At 43.2% G+C, this 19830-nt stretch overlaps 1 protein-coding gene across 3 annotated transcripts in view; it reads left to right on the top strand.

The window, feature by feature from the left end:
- Window positions 1–19830, top strand: part of LOC138663740 (zinc finger protein 260-like) — a 50090-nt gene that overhangs the window by 21024 nt on the left and 9236 nt on the right. The window contains exons 2-6 of one of the 3 annotated variants that reach the window (XM_069750069.1): window positions 14118–14261; window positions 14391–14570; window positions 14643–14766; window positions 14854–14951; window positions 15239–15329. In XM_069750069.1, the coding sequence (XP_069606170.1) occupies window positions 14118–14261; window positions 14391–14570; window positions 14643–14766; window positions 14854–14951; window positions 15239–15329 (637 nt within the window). Of the gene's footprint in view, window positions 1–13625; window positions 14262–14390; window positions 14571–14642; window positions 14767–14853; window positions 14952–15238; window positions 15330–19830 lie in introns of those variants that run through there. The other 2 variants (XM_069750068.1, XM_069750066.1) reach the window with 2 other exon arrangements.

Genomic DNA, 19830 nt, shown 5'->3' with positions numbered 1-19830 from the left:
GAGGGCCGACTGTTGGCCCTTTAAGAATAGTAAAGGCCACCAGATGGCGCTATAGGCTTTGTGACTTTCAGAGTCCCTCCTTCATAAATGAAGCAGGATGTGTCTGATGATGTGTCACACATCACATGGCCAGATAAGGTTGTAAAAAGTTAAAATTACATTTCCCAGTGAATGCAATTGTCTTGGTTGAAAGCAATGCTAAAGTTCAAAAACGCATCAGAAACGCTATTTGTGAATATAGCCCAAAGTGTGGAGGAGCATTTTTGTTTTTTGTTATTTATTTTGCCTCATATTATTATTGATTTTTATACCGCCATTTATTCCATGGCACTTTACACGTTGAAGAGGCAATTATAGACAAGTACAATAAACATGAGCAAAACAAGGCACACACACGTACAGAGGCAGAGAGGACCCTGCCTGCGAGGGTTCACAGTCTAGAGGGGATGGGTGAGGATACACTAGGAGTCGTTACCCTGGAAAGGATGTTCCTTAGCTTATTTCTCAGGAAAATCCAGTTTGGTTTCGTTTTTGTATGTTTTACTGTGAGTCTGTAAAAGTGGCGTAAGACTCTTGACAACATTGTTCACAGCAGTGACCTGGGAGTCAGAAATGCTTCCAAGGGTCTTCCCCATGCTGTTCCTATTTCATTTGAGCACTGTTCCTATCAATTTCCGCAATTTCTTGTTCTAGTTTCCCTTAGCCTTACATTGGGCTCCAGGGCTGGACTGGCCATCTGGCAATTCTGGCAAATGCCAGATGGGCCTGCCTGGTCGTGGTCCACCTTGTCTGCTACATTGTTATAAGAATCTGTGTTCTCAAGAGACCCATACTGTTAAGAGTTGTGATGGAGCACAAAGTCGCTGACTCCGTCACTTACCCCAGCAGGCCACGAGTATCATTAGAAATATTGGTCTTGTAGTAAATCTTGCTTTCTTCCGTCCATGGTAATATTAGTAATATATCCCATCTAGTGCTTGGGGGTGGGGACAGCATGGGCCTGTGTGATTTCAAATGCTGCCAGGACTGAATTTCAGCCCCAGTCTGCACCTGTTGGGCTCGTTGCTTCGGTCGAGTACCCAAGCATTCCAATTTGCTCGACCAGAGCAACGAGCATCCGAGCATTTCAGCGCTCGCCCATCACTAGTGTTCTGCTTTTCTTAACGATTCTGTCATATCTGTTTCTTGCTATCTGTACTGGGTTGCTGTAGCAGGACTCATATCACAGTACGTACGAGTTTCCATCAGGTGAAACGTAGTCCTTCTCTGTACGCATCCTGGCTTTGAGGTCTTAAAAGATGAGAACCCTGCCTTTTTTTTTCTCTCTTTTTCCTTCTGCTTCACATGTAATGGAAGTGCTTCCCTCTCAGTCAGCTTCAGAAGCAATAGAGGACACACAGCCAGACGAATATAGTGAATCCTTTCTCTCTCCTTATCTTCCTGACAGGACTGACTTTTTTTCCTCCTGTCTTTAGCTCATTACGGTTCTAGTTTTATTACCGTATATACTCGAGTATAAGCCAAGGTTTTCAGCACACTTTTTTGGGCTGAAATTCCCCCTCTCGGCTTATACTCGAGTCATACCCAGGGGTCTGCAGGGGAGGGGGAGCGGGGGCTGTGTAATTATACTTACCTTCTCCTGGCACGTCCCTGCTTCTTCCAGCGCTGCAGCTTCTTCCTGTAGTGAGCGGTCACATGGTACCACTCATTACAGTAATGAATATGCGGCTCCACCTCCCATATATGTGGAGCCGCATATTCATTACTGTAATGAGCGGTAACGGTGACCGCACACTACAGGAATAAAATGCGGCGCAGGGGAACAGACGTGCAGCGACAGCGCCAGGAGCAGGTAAGTATGACGGGGGCAGTGCGCGATACTCACCTGCTCCTCGTGCCACCTGCGGTGCCGCTGTGTCTTCAGCAGTGACGCTCAGGTCAGAGGGCGCGGTGACGCGATTAGTGCGCGCCACCCTCTTCCTGAACGTCGGTGCAGAGGATGGGAAGACAGCGGCGGTCAGCGGTGGAACGGGAAAGGTGAGTATAGCAAGTGCTGGGAGCCTGAGAGATGAGTATGTAATTTTTTTTAATCGCAGCAACAGCATATGGGGCAAATATCTGTATGGAGCATCTTATGTGGCCATGTGCAGCATGCTATGGGGGCAAATATCTGGGGCATCTTATGTGGCCATGTGCAGTATTATATGGGGGCAAATACTGTATCTGTATGGGGCATCTTATGTGGCCATGTGCAGCATGATATGGGGGCAAATATCTGTATGGGGCATCTTATGTGGCCATGTGCAGCATGATATGGGGGCAAATATCTGTATGGGGCATCTGTATGGGGCCATGTGCAGCATGATATGGGGCAAATATCTGTATGGGGCATCTTATGTGGCCATGTGCAGCATGATATGGGGCAAATATCTGTATGGGGCATCTTTTGTGGCCATGTGCAGCATGATATGGGGGCAAATATCTGTATGGGGCATCTTATGGGGCCATGTGCAGCATGATATGGGGGCAAATGTCTGTATGGAGCATCTTATGTGGCCATGTGCAGCATTATATGGGGCAGTTATCTGTATGGAGCATCTTTTGGGGCCATGTGCAGCATTATTTGGGGCAAATATCTGTATGGAGCATCTTATGGGGCCATAATCCACATTTGTGGAGCATTATATGGAGCATATTTTAATATGGAGCATCTTATGGAGCCCATCATAAACTGTATTGAGCATTGTATGGGGCTCCTGATTCAATATGGATATTCAAAAACACTTAACCTACTGATGTCTCAATTAATTTTACTTTTATTGGGATCTATTTTTATTTTTGAAATTTACCGGTAGCTGCTGCATTTTCCACCCTAGGCTTATACTCGAGTCATTAAGTTTTCCCAGTTTTTTGTGGCAAAATTAGGGGGTCGGCTTATACTCGGGTTGGCTTATACTCAAGTATACACGGTATTTGTTTTTTTAAGCTTTCTTCCCTATGAAGGCTTCCTTTAAGATTCAGCTAATTTTCTTTTTTTTTTTTGTTTGTTTGATTTTTATTTACCGTATATACTCGAGTATAAGCCGAGATTTTCAGCCCATTTTTTTGGGCTGAAAGTCCCCCTCTCGGCTTATACTCGAGTCATATACCCGGGTGTCAGCAGGGGAGGGAGAGCGGGGGCCGTGTAATCATACTTACCTGCTGCGGCGCGGTCCCTGCAGTCCCTGGCTTCTCCGGCGCTGCAGATTCTTCCTGTACTGAGCGGTCACATGGCACCGCTCATTACAGAAATGAATAGGCGGCTCCACCCCCATAGGGGAGGAGCCGCACATTCATTGCTGTAAATGATCGGTGCCATGTGACCGCTCAATTACAGGAAGAAGCTGCAGCGCCGGAGAAGCCAGGGACTGCAGGGACCGCGCCGCAGCAGGTAAGGGGAGCGCAGCGCTATAATTACCTGCTCCTCGCTCCGGTACGGCTCCGTCTGCAGCGTCCTCTAGCAGTGACGCTCAGGTTAGAGGGCGCTGTGACGTAGTCAGTGTGCGCCCTCTGCTGAGCGTCAGTGCTGGAGACGGAGCCGCACGAGGAGCAGGTAATTATTGAAAGCTCCGGCGTCCTGAGAAGAGAGGTGAGTATGTGATTTTTTTTTTTTTTTATGGCAGCACCATTCTAAGGAGCACCTATGGGGCCATAATGAAAGGTGCAGAGCATATATGGGGCAGCATTCTAAGGAGCACCTATGGGGCCATAATCAAAGGTGCAGAGCATATATGGGGCACAGCATTCTAAGAAGCACCTATGGGGCCATAAAGGTGCAGAGCATATATGGGGCACAGCATTCTAAGGAGCACCTATGGGGCCATAATCAAAGGTGCAGAGCATATATGGGGCACAGCATTCTAAGGAGCACCTATGGGGCCATAATCAAAGGTGCAGAGCATATATGGCACAGCTTTATAAGCAGCATCTATGGGGCCATAATCAAAGGTGCAGAGTATATATGGCACAGCATTATAAGGGGCACTTATGGGGCCATAATCAAAGGTGCAGAGCATATATGGCACAGCATTATAAGGGGCACCTATGGGGCCATAATCAAAGGTGCAGAGCATATATGGCACAGCATTATAAGGAGCATCTATGGGGCCATAATCAAAGGTGCAGAGCATATATGGCACAGCATTATAAGGGGCACCTATGGGGCCATAATCAAAGGTGCAGAGCATATATGGCACAGCATTATAAGGAGCATCTATGGGGCCATAATCAAAGGTGCAGAGCATATATGGCACAGCATTATAAGGAGCATCTATGGGGCCATAATCAAAGGTGCAGAGCATATATGGCACAGCATTATAAGGGGCACCTATGGGGCCATAATCAAAGGTGCAGAGCATATATGGCATAGCATTATAAGGAGCACCTATGGGGCCATAATCAAAGGTGCAGAGCATTATATATGGCACAGTTGTATATGGAGCATCTATGGGGCCATAATCAAAGGTGCAGAGCATATATGGCACAGCATTATAAGGGGCACCTATGGGGCAATAATCAAAGGTGCAGAGCATATATGGCACAGCATTATAAGGAGCATCTATGGGGCCATAATCAACGGTGCAGAGCATTCTATATAGCACAGTTGTATATGGAGCATCTATGGGGCAATAATGAACGGTATGGAGCATCTATTTTTATTTTTGAAATTCACCGGTAGCTGCTGCATTTTCTACCCTAGGCTTATACTCGAGTCAATAAGTTTTCCCAGTTTTTTGTGGCAAAATTAGGGGGGTCGGCTTATACTCGGGTCGGCTTATACTCGAGTATATACGGTATTAATCTTCTTTTTCCAAGACCCATATCTCTTTTTTTAGCTTTTCGTTAACATATCTGTATAAAGACTTAAAGTAATTGTTTCTTTTACTTGGTTTTTTGAAAATATACATAGGAACAAACACATTTCCCATGTCCATAAACAGGAGTACTGTTATTACACTAGTTTACAAAATTAAAAGCAACAATGTATGAATTAGTAGTGTTCATTCCTACCGTCCAGCAATGTTATACTGTGGTTATATATTTCACATACATCTAACCACACATTCTAACTTGTTATCTCAGTATACATTTACTGGATCGCGTATAACATCGACCTCGAAACTTGGAGATCGACACCCCATAACTATTTACATAGCAATAAGTAATATTAACATTTCTGCTGGAAAAAACAAAAATGTGGTTTGGGCTCCGCCCCACGTCAAAATTCTTAGGCACTTGTTAGATAGTGACGGGTGTTGAGTTCCAGAAGTCCCATATTTTATAGAATTTCCCAGGGCACCCTCTATTTTGATAGACCGTGTTTTCATATGGGATCACTGAATTGACAAGTTCTACCCAGGATCTCAGTGTTGGGTGTGACCTACCCATCCATCTCAGAGCAATTAATTTCCTGGCCAAAATAGAGTCTCTCTGAGAAATATTTTAATATAATGGTCCCAATTATCTTCTTCCACAACCCCTAACAGGCACACCAAGGGATCCTGGGGAATTGGTATTGCTATTAGGGATGACAAGAAGGTGGTAACCCCCTGCCAGAATGAATGTATTACTGGACACCTCCACATCATGTGTATGAAGTCAGCCTCCAACTCATGACACCTCGGGCATTCCGAGGTCTGAGAACGACCCATTTTTGCTAATTTAGCTGGTGTAAGACATGCTTGATGGATTATATATAATTGGGTCATTTTGTTGTTAGCTGATGGGGAAACCTTGATTGAGGACTCCAGCATCTCCTCCCAGTCCTCCTCCTGAATGTTAGGAATCAAGAGCTGTCATTTTCCTTTAACCACCAAAGGAGTAGAGTCCATGTTTGCTGACATTAGATAGGTGTATAGAGCGAAGATAAGACCTTGTGGTCCCTGTGATTTAAGTATGCCAGTCAGCGGGAGAGAAGATATCTCTGTACCTATGTGGGATTGGTTCACTGACCTAAGTTGTAGGTACCTGAAGAATTGACCTCTTGGGACTGCGTACTGAGTCTGTATCTGTTCAAAAGACATTATAATATTTTGATTATACAAGTCTTTTACTTTCAATACATTTCTGCAGCTCCAGAAAGCAGAGGAGGGATGTTCTTGTAGATAAGGGAAGTATGTGTTGTGCCAGAGGGGCATTTCTGCCACAACCTCAATGAAATCAACTACTCTTTTAGCTTGTCTCCAGATTGTGCGGGCAAGCTTCAGGAGAGGTAGCATCCTCGGAATGTTTGGTTTATCTGTCTCCAGAAATCCGAATAAACAGTTAGTCCCCGCCGCTTGTGCCAAGTGATTCTCTGAGGCAGAGGAGTATCTGACATCCATGAGGCAATTGCTCTAAGCTGTCCCGCTAGGTAGTATAAAAAGAAGTCTGGTAGCGCCGCCCCGCCTTGCTTTTTAGGCCTTTGTAGGGTAGACAGTTTAAGTTTAGGCCTAGAGTTAACGCAGAAAAATCCAGTGATTAATGAGCTAAGAGTTGAAAAGAAGGACTTGGGTATGGGTACCCCACTATCTTTAAATGTATAGCTAAATTTAGTGAGTAGAATCATTTTAACTAGATTTATCCTTCCAGTAACTGAAAGTGGTAATTTGCTTCATTGTGTGAATTTAAGTTTAGCGTGGTCAAGCAGGGGGGAGATGTTAGGACTTATAGTAATTTTGAATGACTCCTTTCATTTTATCATATAACGTATTGAAGTAATGTAAATTTGTCAAAAAAACTTGCATTTTTTTTTAGTTGCAATTTTGTAGCCATCTTGCAGTAAAAATTACCTGGCATTGTGATCCTTACTTAGTCTGGTTTCACATTTGCGGTTGTGTCCGCAGCGCTTGTGCCGCAATTTTCCGCATGCGTCGTGTATTCCTATCTTTAACATTAGGGACGAAGATGTCTGCGATTGGTTGCATTTTGCTGCGTTTGACGACACATGCGTCGTTTCGTCGTCTGCGGTTTGGTGCGGTAAACGCTACATGTAGTAATTTTAGAGGCGTCAATTTGCCACCTCTAAAGGTATGCGGTTGTTAGCGGAAGGAATGCGGAAAAAAAACGCATTACGGTCTATGTGAATGCATGCATGCATTCGCAAGCACATGTGTTTGCTTGCGTTTGTGAACGCATGCGTAGCACCACAGAAAAACATGTCTAGACACTGATTAGCCACCCCCCACATACAAACTGATAAAAGGAAGGAGTGGGCATTGGCAGGTCACTATACAGCAGACTGGGAAGCAGACCAGTCAGAGGAAAGCATCTTTGAGGAAACAAGACTCTGAACAATGTGAGTATATCAAAGCCAATGCCTTTATTTTCTATTTTCTGTCTCTATATGTCCTAATTTCTGTCATTTTTTTCTTTCTGCATGCATCAGAATGTCAGAATGCCAAAAGTATTGACACCCCTGCAATTCTGGCAGATAATACTCCGTTTCTTCCTGAAAATGATTGCAAACACAAATTCTTTGTTATTATTATCTTCATTTAATTTGTCTTAAATGAAAAAACACAAAAAGAATTGTCCTAAAGCCAAATTGGATATAATTCCACACCAAACATAAAAAAGGGGTGGACAAAAGTATTGGCACTGTTCGAAAAATCATGTGATGCTTCTCTAATTTGTGTAACAACATCTGTAACTTACCTGTGGCACCTAACAGGTGTTGGCAATAACAAAATCACACTTGCAGTCAGTTGACATGGATTAAAGTTGAGTCAACCTCTGTCCTGTGTCGCTGTGTGTACCACATTGAGCATGGAGAAAAGAAAGAAGACCAAAGAACTGTCTGAGGAGTTGAGAAACCAAATTGTGAGGAAGCATGAGCAATCTCAAGGCTACAAGTCCATCTCTAAAGACCTGAATGTTCCTGTGTCTACCGTGCGCAGTGTCATCAAGATGTTTAAAGCCCATTGCACTGTGGCTAACCTCCCTACATGTGGACGGAAAAGAAAAATTGACAAGAGATTTCAACGCAAGATTGTGCGGATGTTGGATAAAGAACCTCGACTAACATCCAAACAAGTTCAAGCTGCCCTGCAGTCCGAGGGTAGAACAGTGTAAACCCGTACTATGTGTCGGCGTCTGAATGAAAAGGGACTGTATGGTAGGAAACCCAGGTGGACCTCACTTCTTACCCCAAGACATAAAAAAGCCAGGCTGGAGTTTGCCAAAACTTACCTGAAAAAGCCTAAAACGTTTTTGAAGAATGTTCTCTGGTCAGATGAGACAAAAATAGAGCTTTTTGGGCAAAGGCATCAACATAGAGTTTACAGGAGAAAAAAAGAGGCATTCAAAGATAAGAACACAGTCCCTACAGTCAAACATGGTAGAGGTTCCCTGATGTTTTGGGGTTGCTTTGCTGCCTCTGGCACTGGACTGCTTGACCGTGTGCATAGCATTATGAAGTCTGAAGACTACCAACAAATTTTGCAGCATAATGTAGGGCCCAGTGTGAGAAAGCTGGGTCTCCCTCAGAGGTCATGGGTCTTCCAGCAGGACAATGACCCAAAACACACTTCAAAAAGCACTAGAAATTGGTTTGAGAGAAAGCACTGGAGACTTCTAAGGTGGCCAGCAATGAGTCCAGACCTGAATTCCATAGAACACCTGTGGAGAGATCTAAAAATGGCAGTTTGGAGAAGGCACCCTTCAAATATCAGGGACCTGGAGCAGTTTGCCAAAGAAGAATGGTCTAGAATTCCAGCAGACAATTGTAAGAAACTCATTGATGGTTATCGGAAGTGGTTGGTCGCAGTTATTTTGGTTAAAGGTTGTGCAACCAAGTATTAGGCTGAGGGTGCCAATACTTTTGTCTGGCCCATTTTTGGAGTTTTGTGTGAAATGATCAATGTTTTGCGTTTTGCGTCATTCTCTTTTGTGTTTTTTCATTTAAGACAAATTAAATGAAGATAATAATACCAAAGAATTTGTGATTGCAATCATTTTCAGGAAGAAACTGAGTATTATCTGACAGAATTTCATGGGTGTCAATACTTTTGGCCACAACTGTATACCTGGCTGACTATTGTATCCTGACTTTACTATTCTTGAATGTTAATTTCTTTACTTTCCTCTTTCTTTACCTTTTTCTTCTTGACTCCTTTTTTTTCTTGACTTTCAATATTCATGTCAGTTTTCTGTCTCTGTCTTCTTTCTTTTCCTTATGTTAATCTCTCCAACATTAATGGCTTTATTTATTTTTTAGGTTCCAGAACGGGATGAGGACCTCATTGAAAATGACCTCCTCATCTCCCTTGTCCATGAGCGAGTCCCGTTGTGGGACACCCGGGTTCCGCAGCACTCGGACAACGTGACGATCCGGCGGCTATGGAATGAGGTGGCCAAAGTGATGTGGGATGGCTGGGACAACGTCCCGACTCGGGTCCGAAATGCATTTTGTAAGTATTGCAATGCGGTGTGAAGCAGCAGAGATCTTGGCCGTGCTCACACAACTGTGTGTGATGACAGAAACTCACAGGAGTTTCTCTCATCATACACAGTTGTGTGATCACGGTCAAAAGTGCATTGTCTAACCATTATTTATATTTTTCAACAGTGCTCAAAGTCAAAACACGTTGGCGTTCGATGAAGGATCGCTTCAACAAGGACCTTCGTCAAGAGAGCCGGGTTCCTAGTGGTTCTGGAGCAAGGATCCGGAAATACAAGTATCACCGCATCCTTGCATTTTTGAGACCGGTCCTTGCCCAGAGAACGTAAGTATTTTTTTGTCGTGTAATGGGTTGTTTTGGATTGCCTAATCTGTATTTTTGTAGTCCACAGGAGTTGGCGCTTCACTATTGTAAATGTTTTGTAGTAATGTGTTTTTTTCTTCTTTTTCACAGCACATGAAGCAGCACTCTTGACCCTGGTTCTGGAGCGGTCCTTCATCAAACAGCCACGGACCCGTCCCAACTTTCCAACAGCGCTGCAGCAAGTGGGCCTGCCACACAAACTGGAGATCAGGAAGCTAGTCCATCAGATGTTCCTCTGTCCCAGTCCTCTGCATCTGCCTCTTTTTTCTTGGGCTGTTCCAGGCAGCGGCAGAGGGCCTGGGACAGGTCACTCATAATTTTTTTAATCAAATTGAACAGGGCATGTCGGAACACCTTACTCCTGATCTCCAGCTTAGTGTCATGCAGGCCTGCAATGCTGCTTACGTGCAGGCTATGCAGCAGAGTTGATATTTTCAGCATATAGTGGCGGCATATCCAGCTGTGCCAACACTGTCATGCTTGACCTCAATGCCGAGCTCTGCTGCATACCACTGCACAGCCTCCTCCATTCCAAGCACTGCCGGACACCACTACAGCACCACCACCATGCCGAGTGCTGTTGGACAGCCCATCGCCACCACTATGACAACTGCTGCTCCTGCTTGGACCTCCTCCACTGCCTCCACCATGCAGCAGCAGCACCCTGGCATGGCCTTCCGCACCACAACCATGCAACAGCAGCAGGACCTTGGCATGGCCTTCCGCACCACAACCATGCAACAGCAGCAGGACCTTGGCATGGCCTTCCGCACCACAACCATGCAACAGCAGCAGGACCCTGGCATGGCCTTCCGCACCACAACCATGCAACAGCAGCAGGACCCTAGCATGGCCTTTGAACCACCATGCAGCAGGACCCTGGCATGGCCTTCCAAGCCCCAACCACAACCATGCAGCAGCAGCAGGACCCAGGCAAGGCCTTCCGCACCACCATGCAGCAGCAGGACACTGGCATGGCCTTCTGCTCTCCCACCGCAACCATGCAGCAGCGGCCTGACAGGTCGGCCACTATGACCAGGTCGCAAGAAATGAGCCCACCGAGGCTCCCCAGACCGCAGCGCCGATGCCAAAAAGGGAAAAAGAAACAGCGGACTATCTCAATTCCTCCCCCTTCACCTCCCAATGTGTCTGTAATGTCAGGTTTGTCTCACCCTTCCAGTGTGTCTCTGTCTTCTCATGCATCAAGCCCCATCCCCGAACTCCCAGACCCCACTACTTTAATTGCCCCTTCTCCTGGCTCCCCTGCGTCATCCACACTTAGCCAGGCCTCACAGCTACACACCCCACAGTTCCGTCACTCTACCCCAAGCAGGCGCAGTAAAAAAAATTTTATTGTTAACAAAATAAATAATGTTTTTTGCCCCCAATAATGTTTGGTTATTTGTGTATTTCGCCGCCGGCAACATACACCGTGCGCCTAATAAAACACTGCACCGCACACTATATTGTTTTGCCAACTCATAGCTCTAGTAGTTATTAAGTACAAGAGTGCAGCTTTGTGTGTTTGGTATAGAGCTATGAGGTGGCAAAAAATAAATATAACTTTTATTTTCTCCACACTGATTAATCAGTGTCGCAGACTGAAGAGAAAATGGCGGTAATACAAAGCAGAACTATACTCAACAGGTCATGTGTCATAAATAGTGAGTTCATGATGCACAAAACTATGCGTCTTGAACTAATTACTTATGACACCTGACCTGGTGAGTAGAGAACTGCCTTGTATAACCTCCATTTTTCTTCAGTGTACGTAATCTATTTCACACAAACCGAAGAGACGATGGAGGTCATACAAGGCATATCTATACTCACCTGAACATATGTGAGAAATAGTGAATTCATGAGGCTGTTATCTGTGCATCATGAATTCATTATTTATGACACCTGACTTGATGAGTGTAGATCTGCTTTGTATTATACCTCCATCGTCTCTTCAGTCTGCGCTCAATAGATACTGCAGAACAGAATCATGACATAATGACGTCAACTACCTTACCACTAACAACATAAGTGGTTTTTAGAGGAAATACATAGGAGACTCGGTCAAGATGTCAAAACACCAATTTTATTAACAAAAAATATTATTAACATTTAAAACATAACTGGTACAGACCCAAACCCAACAGGACATTTTACACAATATTGTCTTGCCATGCCACACGTCCAATATCAGAATCAAAATAGGCAGCAAATTGGTCCAGCATGTTACCAACTTCAACAGTTGACCGCAGCGGGTGATGCTGGTAATCTGGCAGTGGGTTTGCAACTAGTTAATTCAGTTCAATGTTGGGTCGCTCCTTAGCCACTATGTAATTGTGGAGAACCACACAGGCTTTGACCACCTCATCGACTGTCTCCATTTTTAGAATAATGGCTGTCGCAAGAATGCGCCATTTTGAGACTAGAATCCCAAAGGTACTTTTCTTCGGGCCCTGGTCAGCCTGAAGTTATAAATCCTTTTACTGTGGTTCAAGTCCCGACTGGAATATGGCTTCAGTAGGTTTTCACACATCTGAAAGGCCTCATCCCCAACCATAACAAATGGCATCGGTGGGCCTTGAGTGTTGGGGAGAGGTCGTGGCAGTGGAAAATTAAAATTTTTGCCATACACACGTCGACCCATATCCGAGTTCTTGAAAGCCTGTGAGTCATTGCCACGGCCAAAAGCCCCAATGTCCACGGTGATGAAGCGACAGTCCGCATCTGCTATTGCCATGAGCACAACAGAAAAATATTTTTTGTAGTTGAAGTACTCCGATCCAGTTCTGGCCTTTTTGATAATGCGTATGTGCTTTTCATCCACTACTCCCAAACAGTTGGGGAAATCACACACACTCCAGAATTTTTCTGAAATTGCAATCCACATGTCCTCGGTGGGTAGGGGGATAAATTCATCCCGGAGAACATTCCACAAAGCGCGGCAGGTGTCTGCAACTATTCCAGACAGGGTGGATATTCCAAGCTGGTACTGAAAGTGGAGGGATGATAAGCTCTCTCCGGTTGCCAGAAATCTGAAATAAAATAAAAAAAATAAAAGTACAATCAATTCCATTTATGGTGGTGTTTAGCTAAAGACATAAAGGAAAATACAAATAATACATGGCAGACCAACAATAATTATGACTGGCATTTGTTTAGAATTGTTACGTACCTTAATGTAACCAGCAGACGTTCCTTTGCTGTAATTGCTCTACGGAGATGGGCGTCCTGTCTCCGGATGGCTCCTTGGACATGACCAAGGAAATCCCGGAAAGAGTCTGGAGACATCCTGGTATATTCCGTGAATTTGTCCAGGTTGGCATTAAGCTCACCATATAGCGTGTGATAGGCTCCACGGCTCTCCCGGAGTTCAATAATGGGGTGTCTCCAAAAACGTCTATGCTGTGTCCTTCTCTGTTGTTCTCTATTTCTTTGTTGCTCCCAAGCAAACGCACAGGCAAGAAACAGCTTGATGCTTAAATCCAGGTTGAAATAAAAGCTCTCCATGCGAAGATCCATCATGATAGAGGATACAGTAGCAAACTGTGAAGATTTCAGCAGTCCAAGGGTCTATATATAGATATCCCATAATACACGCCCGATGTAGTCCCTTTGGCAGTGTCTGTTTATAGTAACATAGTTAGTAAGGCCGAAAAAAGACATTTGTCCATCCAGTTCAGCCTATATTCCATCATAATAAATACCCAGATCTACGTCCTTCTACAGAACCTAATAATTGTATGATACAATATTGTTCTGCTCCAGGAAGACATCCAGGCCTCTCTTGAACCCCTCGACTGAGTTCGCCATCACCACCTCTAGATCTATCTAGATTTTTCTCCTGTTAAATTTTCCACCATGCGCACAGAAAATGCAAACGCATGCAAAACGCATGAAAAAGCATGTAAACACCGCGTTTTTTTTAACCGCATGCGTTACCTTATGCGTCTAAAAAACGCTGAGTTTGTACGTGTTTGCATGTGGGTTTTCGTGCGTTTGAGGTTGCGGATTAAACGCTAAGGATGGTAACGCAAATGTGAAACTAGCCTTAGATATTTTAGTGGCTTAAACACTTGTGGAACTTGTTTAAAACAAAAACTAAAACTTTGGTTTGTCTCAGCATTTTCTGAGACACATAACATTTGAGACATGCATTTTTTTACTTATTAACTTTTCACTGTATTAATTAGTCCTCTCAGGCACTGATTCAAGCACTATATAGGAAAAACGCCATTTTCTATGAAGCCAAATCGGACAGTGATATAATGTCTCCAGTAATTGTAATATTTAATGGGATTCTTTCATGTTACATCGGCTTATCTTCTCCCGAATCAGGTTTCTACAGATTCAGATCCTCTCAGTGGGGATCTTCTACATAAGAGAATTTTTCCGGTTGACTCATCAAGGATGGATAGGGACAAGATGGCAGAGAGTATGTTACACCTCACTCTAGAGATCATCTTTCGGCTTACTGGAGAGGTGAGAGATTCTGATTACGTCACATTACATCATTCTTATCTACAGGAATAACAGATGGGCAGAACTGGAGAGGTGAAGACTTTGGAAATGTCTGTAGTGAGATTTATTAATGTGTCTCTCCATAACCAGGATTACACAGTAGTGAAGAAGACCTCTGGTGAGCGCTGTGAGGACCCTGTGTTTGAGAGAAGGGGAAGAACCATGAGCCCAATCACGGGGCCTCCACGTTACCCACTGATACATGAGTACATAAATGACCAGAAGATCCTAAAACTCACCTACAAGATGATTGAGCTGCTGACTGGAGAGGTGATACTGCTGGGAAATTATATAGTAACGCGATCAATGAATCAGTAATAATGGTATCATTGTATGTGTCAGGTTCCTATAAGGTGTCAGGATGTCTCTGTCTATTTTTCAATGGAGGAATGGGAGTATTTAGAAGGACACAAAGATCTGTACAAGGACGTCATGTTGGAGGATCCCCAGCCCCTCACATCACCAGGTAACAGACTAAACTAACTAAATACACACGGCCTATAATTATCTGTATGTAAAGAATGAATTCAGTCCCTGTATGTGTTCCCTCCAGCTCTATCCAGTAAGAGGACAACACCAGAGAGCTGTCCCCGTCCTCTTCTTCCACAGGACTGTAAACAAGAAGATCCTAATGTTCCTCAGTATCATAAGGTAGATGCAGAAAAAGTTTTATTACATCTCCCCTATGATGTGTTTTTTATCTACCGGTATTATATGTGTTTATACTTGTGTAATAAGAGCCATGCAGCTGGCAGTAAAATTAATTCTGATGATAGACCTTAGATGTTCTCTGGATCTTCTCACAGTTTTCTTGCTGTGAGCACTACTGTTTGGAATACGGAATTAACAGGTTGGTTCCATAACTACCGCTGTTGCAGCATTTTTGGTCATCATAATACTTGTAAATAATGCTGTGGTTTTTCCATTATTTGTTTCAGAATGAAAGTCTTGACAATATTAATACTACAGAGACCTATTTAAGGTCTGATGATTGGTATAAAATGGAGATTCCTACAGATAACTACCCAGGTGAGTTGTAGGCTTTATGTTTTGCTTATTCACTGATTTGAAGCGGCAATCTTACAAGTCACTATCCACTCTTTAACGGGCCTCGAAATGTGACTTAGGATAAAAGCCAAATCAGAATCTCAATTTGCAAGCACAGCATTTTGGGGTATTGCCCCTTGTCAGTACAGAGTATGAGAACTGATTTGGCTAGCTAAGAGGCTCTGGTCTCAGGTCTAAGGCTTCTTTTACACTTACCGGGTTTTTGCGGCCCATTATTGCGGGCCGTATTGCCGCAATTTTCATGGTCTGCCGCAATAACGGACCATAAAAAACTTGCGGGTCGCCGTTTTTCGGGTTTCCAATACTATGGAAAAAGTATTGGAAAAAAATGGCGTTCGGCAAAACCGAAAGTCACGGTGCACCGCAAAAACAAGCTTCCATTGTTTTTGCGGGCCCATTGATTTTCAATGGGGGCCATAATATTTTTTCACAGCCATAAATATGGCGTATGGCGCTCCGTAGAATTATTGTGGCCCCATAAAAATCTATTGGGGCCACAAAAAGGAAGCAAAAAAGTGTAAAAGAAGCCTAAGAGGTAATGTTTCTCCTTGCAAAGAATGACATACCAACTCTGGCATGCCAAGGAGGCTTCTTCATTGTGCAATGGTCCTTTGGGAAATTTAATATGCAGATTTCACATTTCAAGGCCCTTTAAAGGGGCAATAGTTGCTGCGTCCAACAGGGCGCACTATAGATTTCAAGTACTTTTCCTCTCTGAAGATGCAATTTGCAACACGAAAAATATCAGGAAAGGGAAGACACATTTATATGCATACAGTGAGAAGCCTAGATATTGGCATCTCCAATACCTAGTCCTCATATCTAGTTGATATTACTGATACTGTTTTTATTATTTGATTAAAGATTTTCAAAAGGTAAACGGATGTAACAGTTTTGGTCAGCTAAGGGGCCAAAATATAGCAAACCAGAAAACCAAAACCCCAGTAAAATTATACATCCTTATTAGATATACATTAAAAACACCAAAATTTTAAAATCGTGTTATAGAGGTCTAAGAGGTAACATTTCTCCTTGCAGACAGTGACATACTGGCTCTGGAATGCCAAGGTAAGGAGGCCTATTTGCCATGTAATGCTCGTCTTGGAAATTTAATATGCAAGTTGCCTCTTGAGAGAGGAAGAAGACTTGAACTCTATAGCACCTCAAGTTGGAAGAAGCAATCCTACTAGTCTCTCTTAACCCTTTTATAGGCAATCTGTGACCTCATTTTGGCCCTATAAACTGGCCACCGCCATCAGGGGCTTGTCTACAGCATTCTGTAATGCCGTAGGTAAGCCCCCAATGTAACCTGAAAGATAAGAAAAACAATTTAGATTATACTCATCCAGGGACGGTTCGGGTCCGATGGGCGTCGCAGGTCCAGCGCATCCGATCTTCATGCAATGACGTCCTCTTCTTTGCTTCCTGTTGCTCCTTCACAGGCGTACTGATTTGCCCTGTTGAGGACAGCGTAAAATACTGCAGTGTGCAGGCGCTGGGCCTCTCTGACCTTTCCCGGCACCTGCGCACTGCAGTACTTTGCTCTGCCCTCAACAGGGCAGATAAAGTACACCTGCGCAGGAGACGCGACAGAAGCAAGGAAGAGGACGTCATCGCATGAAGATGGGAGGCGCCGGACCCACACTGCGACTCCCATCGGACCCGGTCCGCCCCTAGGTGAGTATAATCTTACTTGTTTTTCTTATCTTTCAGGATACATCGGGGGCTTAGCTACAGCATTACAGAATGCTGTAGATAAGCTCCCAATGGCAGTGGCACAGTTTATAGGGCCAAAATGAGGTGACAGATTCCCTTTAATGGACCTTGAAATGTGACATTTGCATATTAAGTTTCCCAAAGGAGCACAGCACGGCGAATAAGCCTCCTTACCTGGACATGCCAGAGTCGGTATGTGACTTTCCACAAGGAGAAACGTTACCTCTTAGACCTCTGTAACACAATTTTTAATTTTTGATGTTTTTAACCCCTTCACCCGAAGCCTGGTTTCACCTTCCTGACCAGCCCAATTTTTTTCAATTGTGACCACTGTCACTTTATGAAGTCATAACTCTGGAACGCTTCAACGGATCCCAACGGATTCTGAGATATTTTTCTCGTGACATATGTTACTTCATGATATGGGGTAAAAAAAAATTGATATGACTTATGTTTACTTGTGAAAAAAAATAAAAAATTTGGCCAAAATTTTGAAAATGTTGCAACTTTAAAACTTTTAGTATTTATGCCCTTAAATCAGAAAGTCATATCTCACAAAATAGTTAATAAATAACATTTTCCACATGTCTATTTTACATCAGCACAATTTTTGAAACATACGGTAATTTTTACAGCAAAATTTACAAAACTATTATTTTTAGGGACCACATCACATTTGAAGTGACTTTGAGGGGCCTATATGACCGAAAGTACTCAAAAGTGACACCATTCTAAAAGCTGCACCCCTCAATGTGCTCAAAACCACATTTAAGAAGTTTATTAACCCTTCAGGTGCTTCACAGGAATTATTATTATTATTTTCACTAGGGTAACAGGTGAAAATAGACCATACAATCTGTTTTTCTAGACTAGTTTGTGGACTCCATATACAGAACCCCTAAGTGCTACAAAAGCAGAATCCCCTCTCAAGTGACCCCATGTTGGAAATTATACCCCTTTTGGGAATTTATCTACTGGTGTAGTGACAATTTTGACTTCTTGGCTGTTTTCCAGAAACAAGCAGCAGTGGATGTTGCTGAGCAAAAATTACAAACTGCCATTGTAGTGACCAGTACGTTACAGTGCCCAGTACATTATGCCCAGCTCATGCTTCTGGAGACATGCACCTGTAAATTAAGAGCGCTCTTATCACTATAGAAATGCCAAACATGTGGGCGCTAAATGTGGTTTAGGCACACAGGTTCTCAGAAGGAAGGGGGGCAATTGGATTTGGGAACAAAGAATTTGCTCAATTTCTTTCGAAGGGCGAGAAGCAATTTAGCTTTTCGTGAGCCTTTGTGCTTCCAGTAACGTGGAAGCCCCCTGTATTGTTTTGCTGCTGTCGCATACTAAAAGACACTTTTTGTTGCCAATCTAGTTTTTGCATCCCCATATTTACACAGCTATAATTTTTCCATATTTCGGCTGACAGAGTCATGCTTGTTTTTTTTGCAGGACGAGTTGACGTTTTAATTGGTACCATTTTCAGACACATGACATTTTTTGATCGCTTTCTATTCTTATTTTTGGGAGGTAGAATGAATAAAATCCAGCAATACAGGAATTGTTTGTTGCTCGTGTGGTAGAATTGATAAGGCAGCTTTAGTCTTTGGGTCAGTGCGATTACAGCGATACCACATTTATTTTTTATAGAAAAAATATTTTTGCATTTCTTTATTCTGTGAGCTATAACTGTTTTATTGTTCTGCTGACGGAGCTGTATGGCAGCTTGTTTTTTGAGGGACAAGATGACGTTTTCAGCAGCACCATTTTTATTTACATTTGTCTTTTTGATTGCGTGTTCTTGCATTTTTTGTTGGACAGTATGATGACTAAAGCACTTTTTTTGCCTTGTTTTTTATTTTTCTAATTTTACACTGTTCAATGAAGGGGTTAGCTAGTAGGACAGTTTTATAGAGCGGGTCTTTCCAGATGCGACGATACCAAATATGTGTACTCTTTTTGTTTGTTTTTACATATATATATTTATTGGATTAATATTTTTCTTTTTTTTTGTTCTTTATTTGGGGATTTAAAAATATATATATTTTTACACTTATTAAAAAAAAACATTTTTTTTTTTTACATTGTCCCAGGATAGGATCTGATACTGTGCAATGCTTCTGCACTGCAGAGCATCAGAGCAGTGTCTGACAAGCAGGGAATGAGATGTGTCAGCTCATGCTCTTAGCAGTTGCTCACAATCATCTCCATCTCCAGTAAGGTGTTACCAAGACACACACTTGTTCAACAGCCGCAACACATGCAGGGATTGCTTGTTCTGCAATCCCTGCGTTTCTTGCAGCTAGACATGCAGCTGTGGCAACTAAAACATAGAGTATCTTTGGTGTGCTCGAACACTATTAGCACACAAGCATGCCTGGATTACACCTTATTGGCGCACGCTCACTCATCCCTAGTAGCAATCATTTTACTATTGACTCCCCCACCCCTCAAGAAAAATTTTATAGTCAAAAGACTAAAATTATCATGAGCCATTGCTTTTTTATTGGCCTTGGTGCTGCTCCATTAATTATTCACTGTAGCAATCCCAACCTATTATCACTTCATAAAAAGGAGTAATTAACAATGTTTTCATGGTTAAAAAACCCAAAGCATTGCTTCTTCAGCTTCCAAACATTCAAGCTGTCTATACTTCCACAAAAAGGGATGGCTGTTATGACCTGGTGGTTAGGAGCACCCGGAATGACCTGATAGTTAAAACTCACACAGGACAAGCTCTAGA

The sequence above is a fragment of the Ranitomeya imitator genome, chromosome 2 (genome assembly GCF_032444005.1).
Source record: "Ranitomeya imitator isolate aRanImi1 chromosome 2, aRanImi1.pri, whole genome shotgun sequence".
Taxonomy (NCBI): Eukaryota; Metazoa; Chordata; class Amphibia; order Anura; family Dendrobatidae; genus Ranitomeya; species Ranitomeya imitator.
This window is presented reverse-complemented; position numbering and strand designations above follow the sequence as displayed.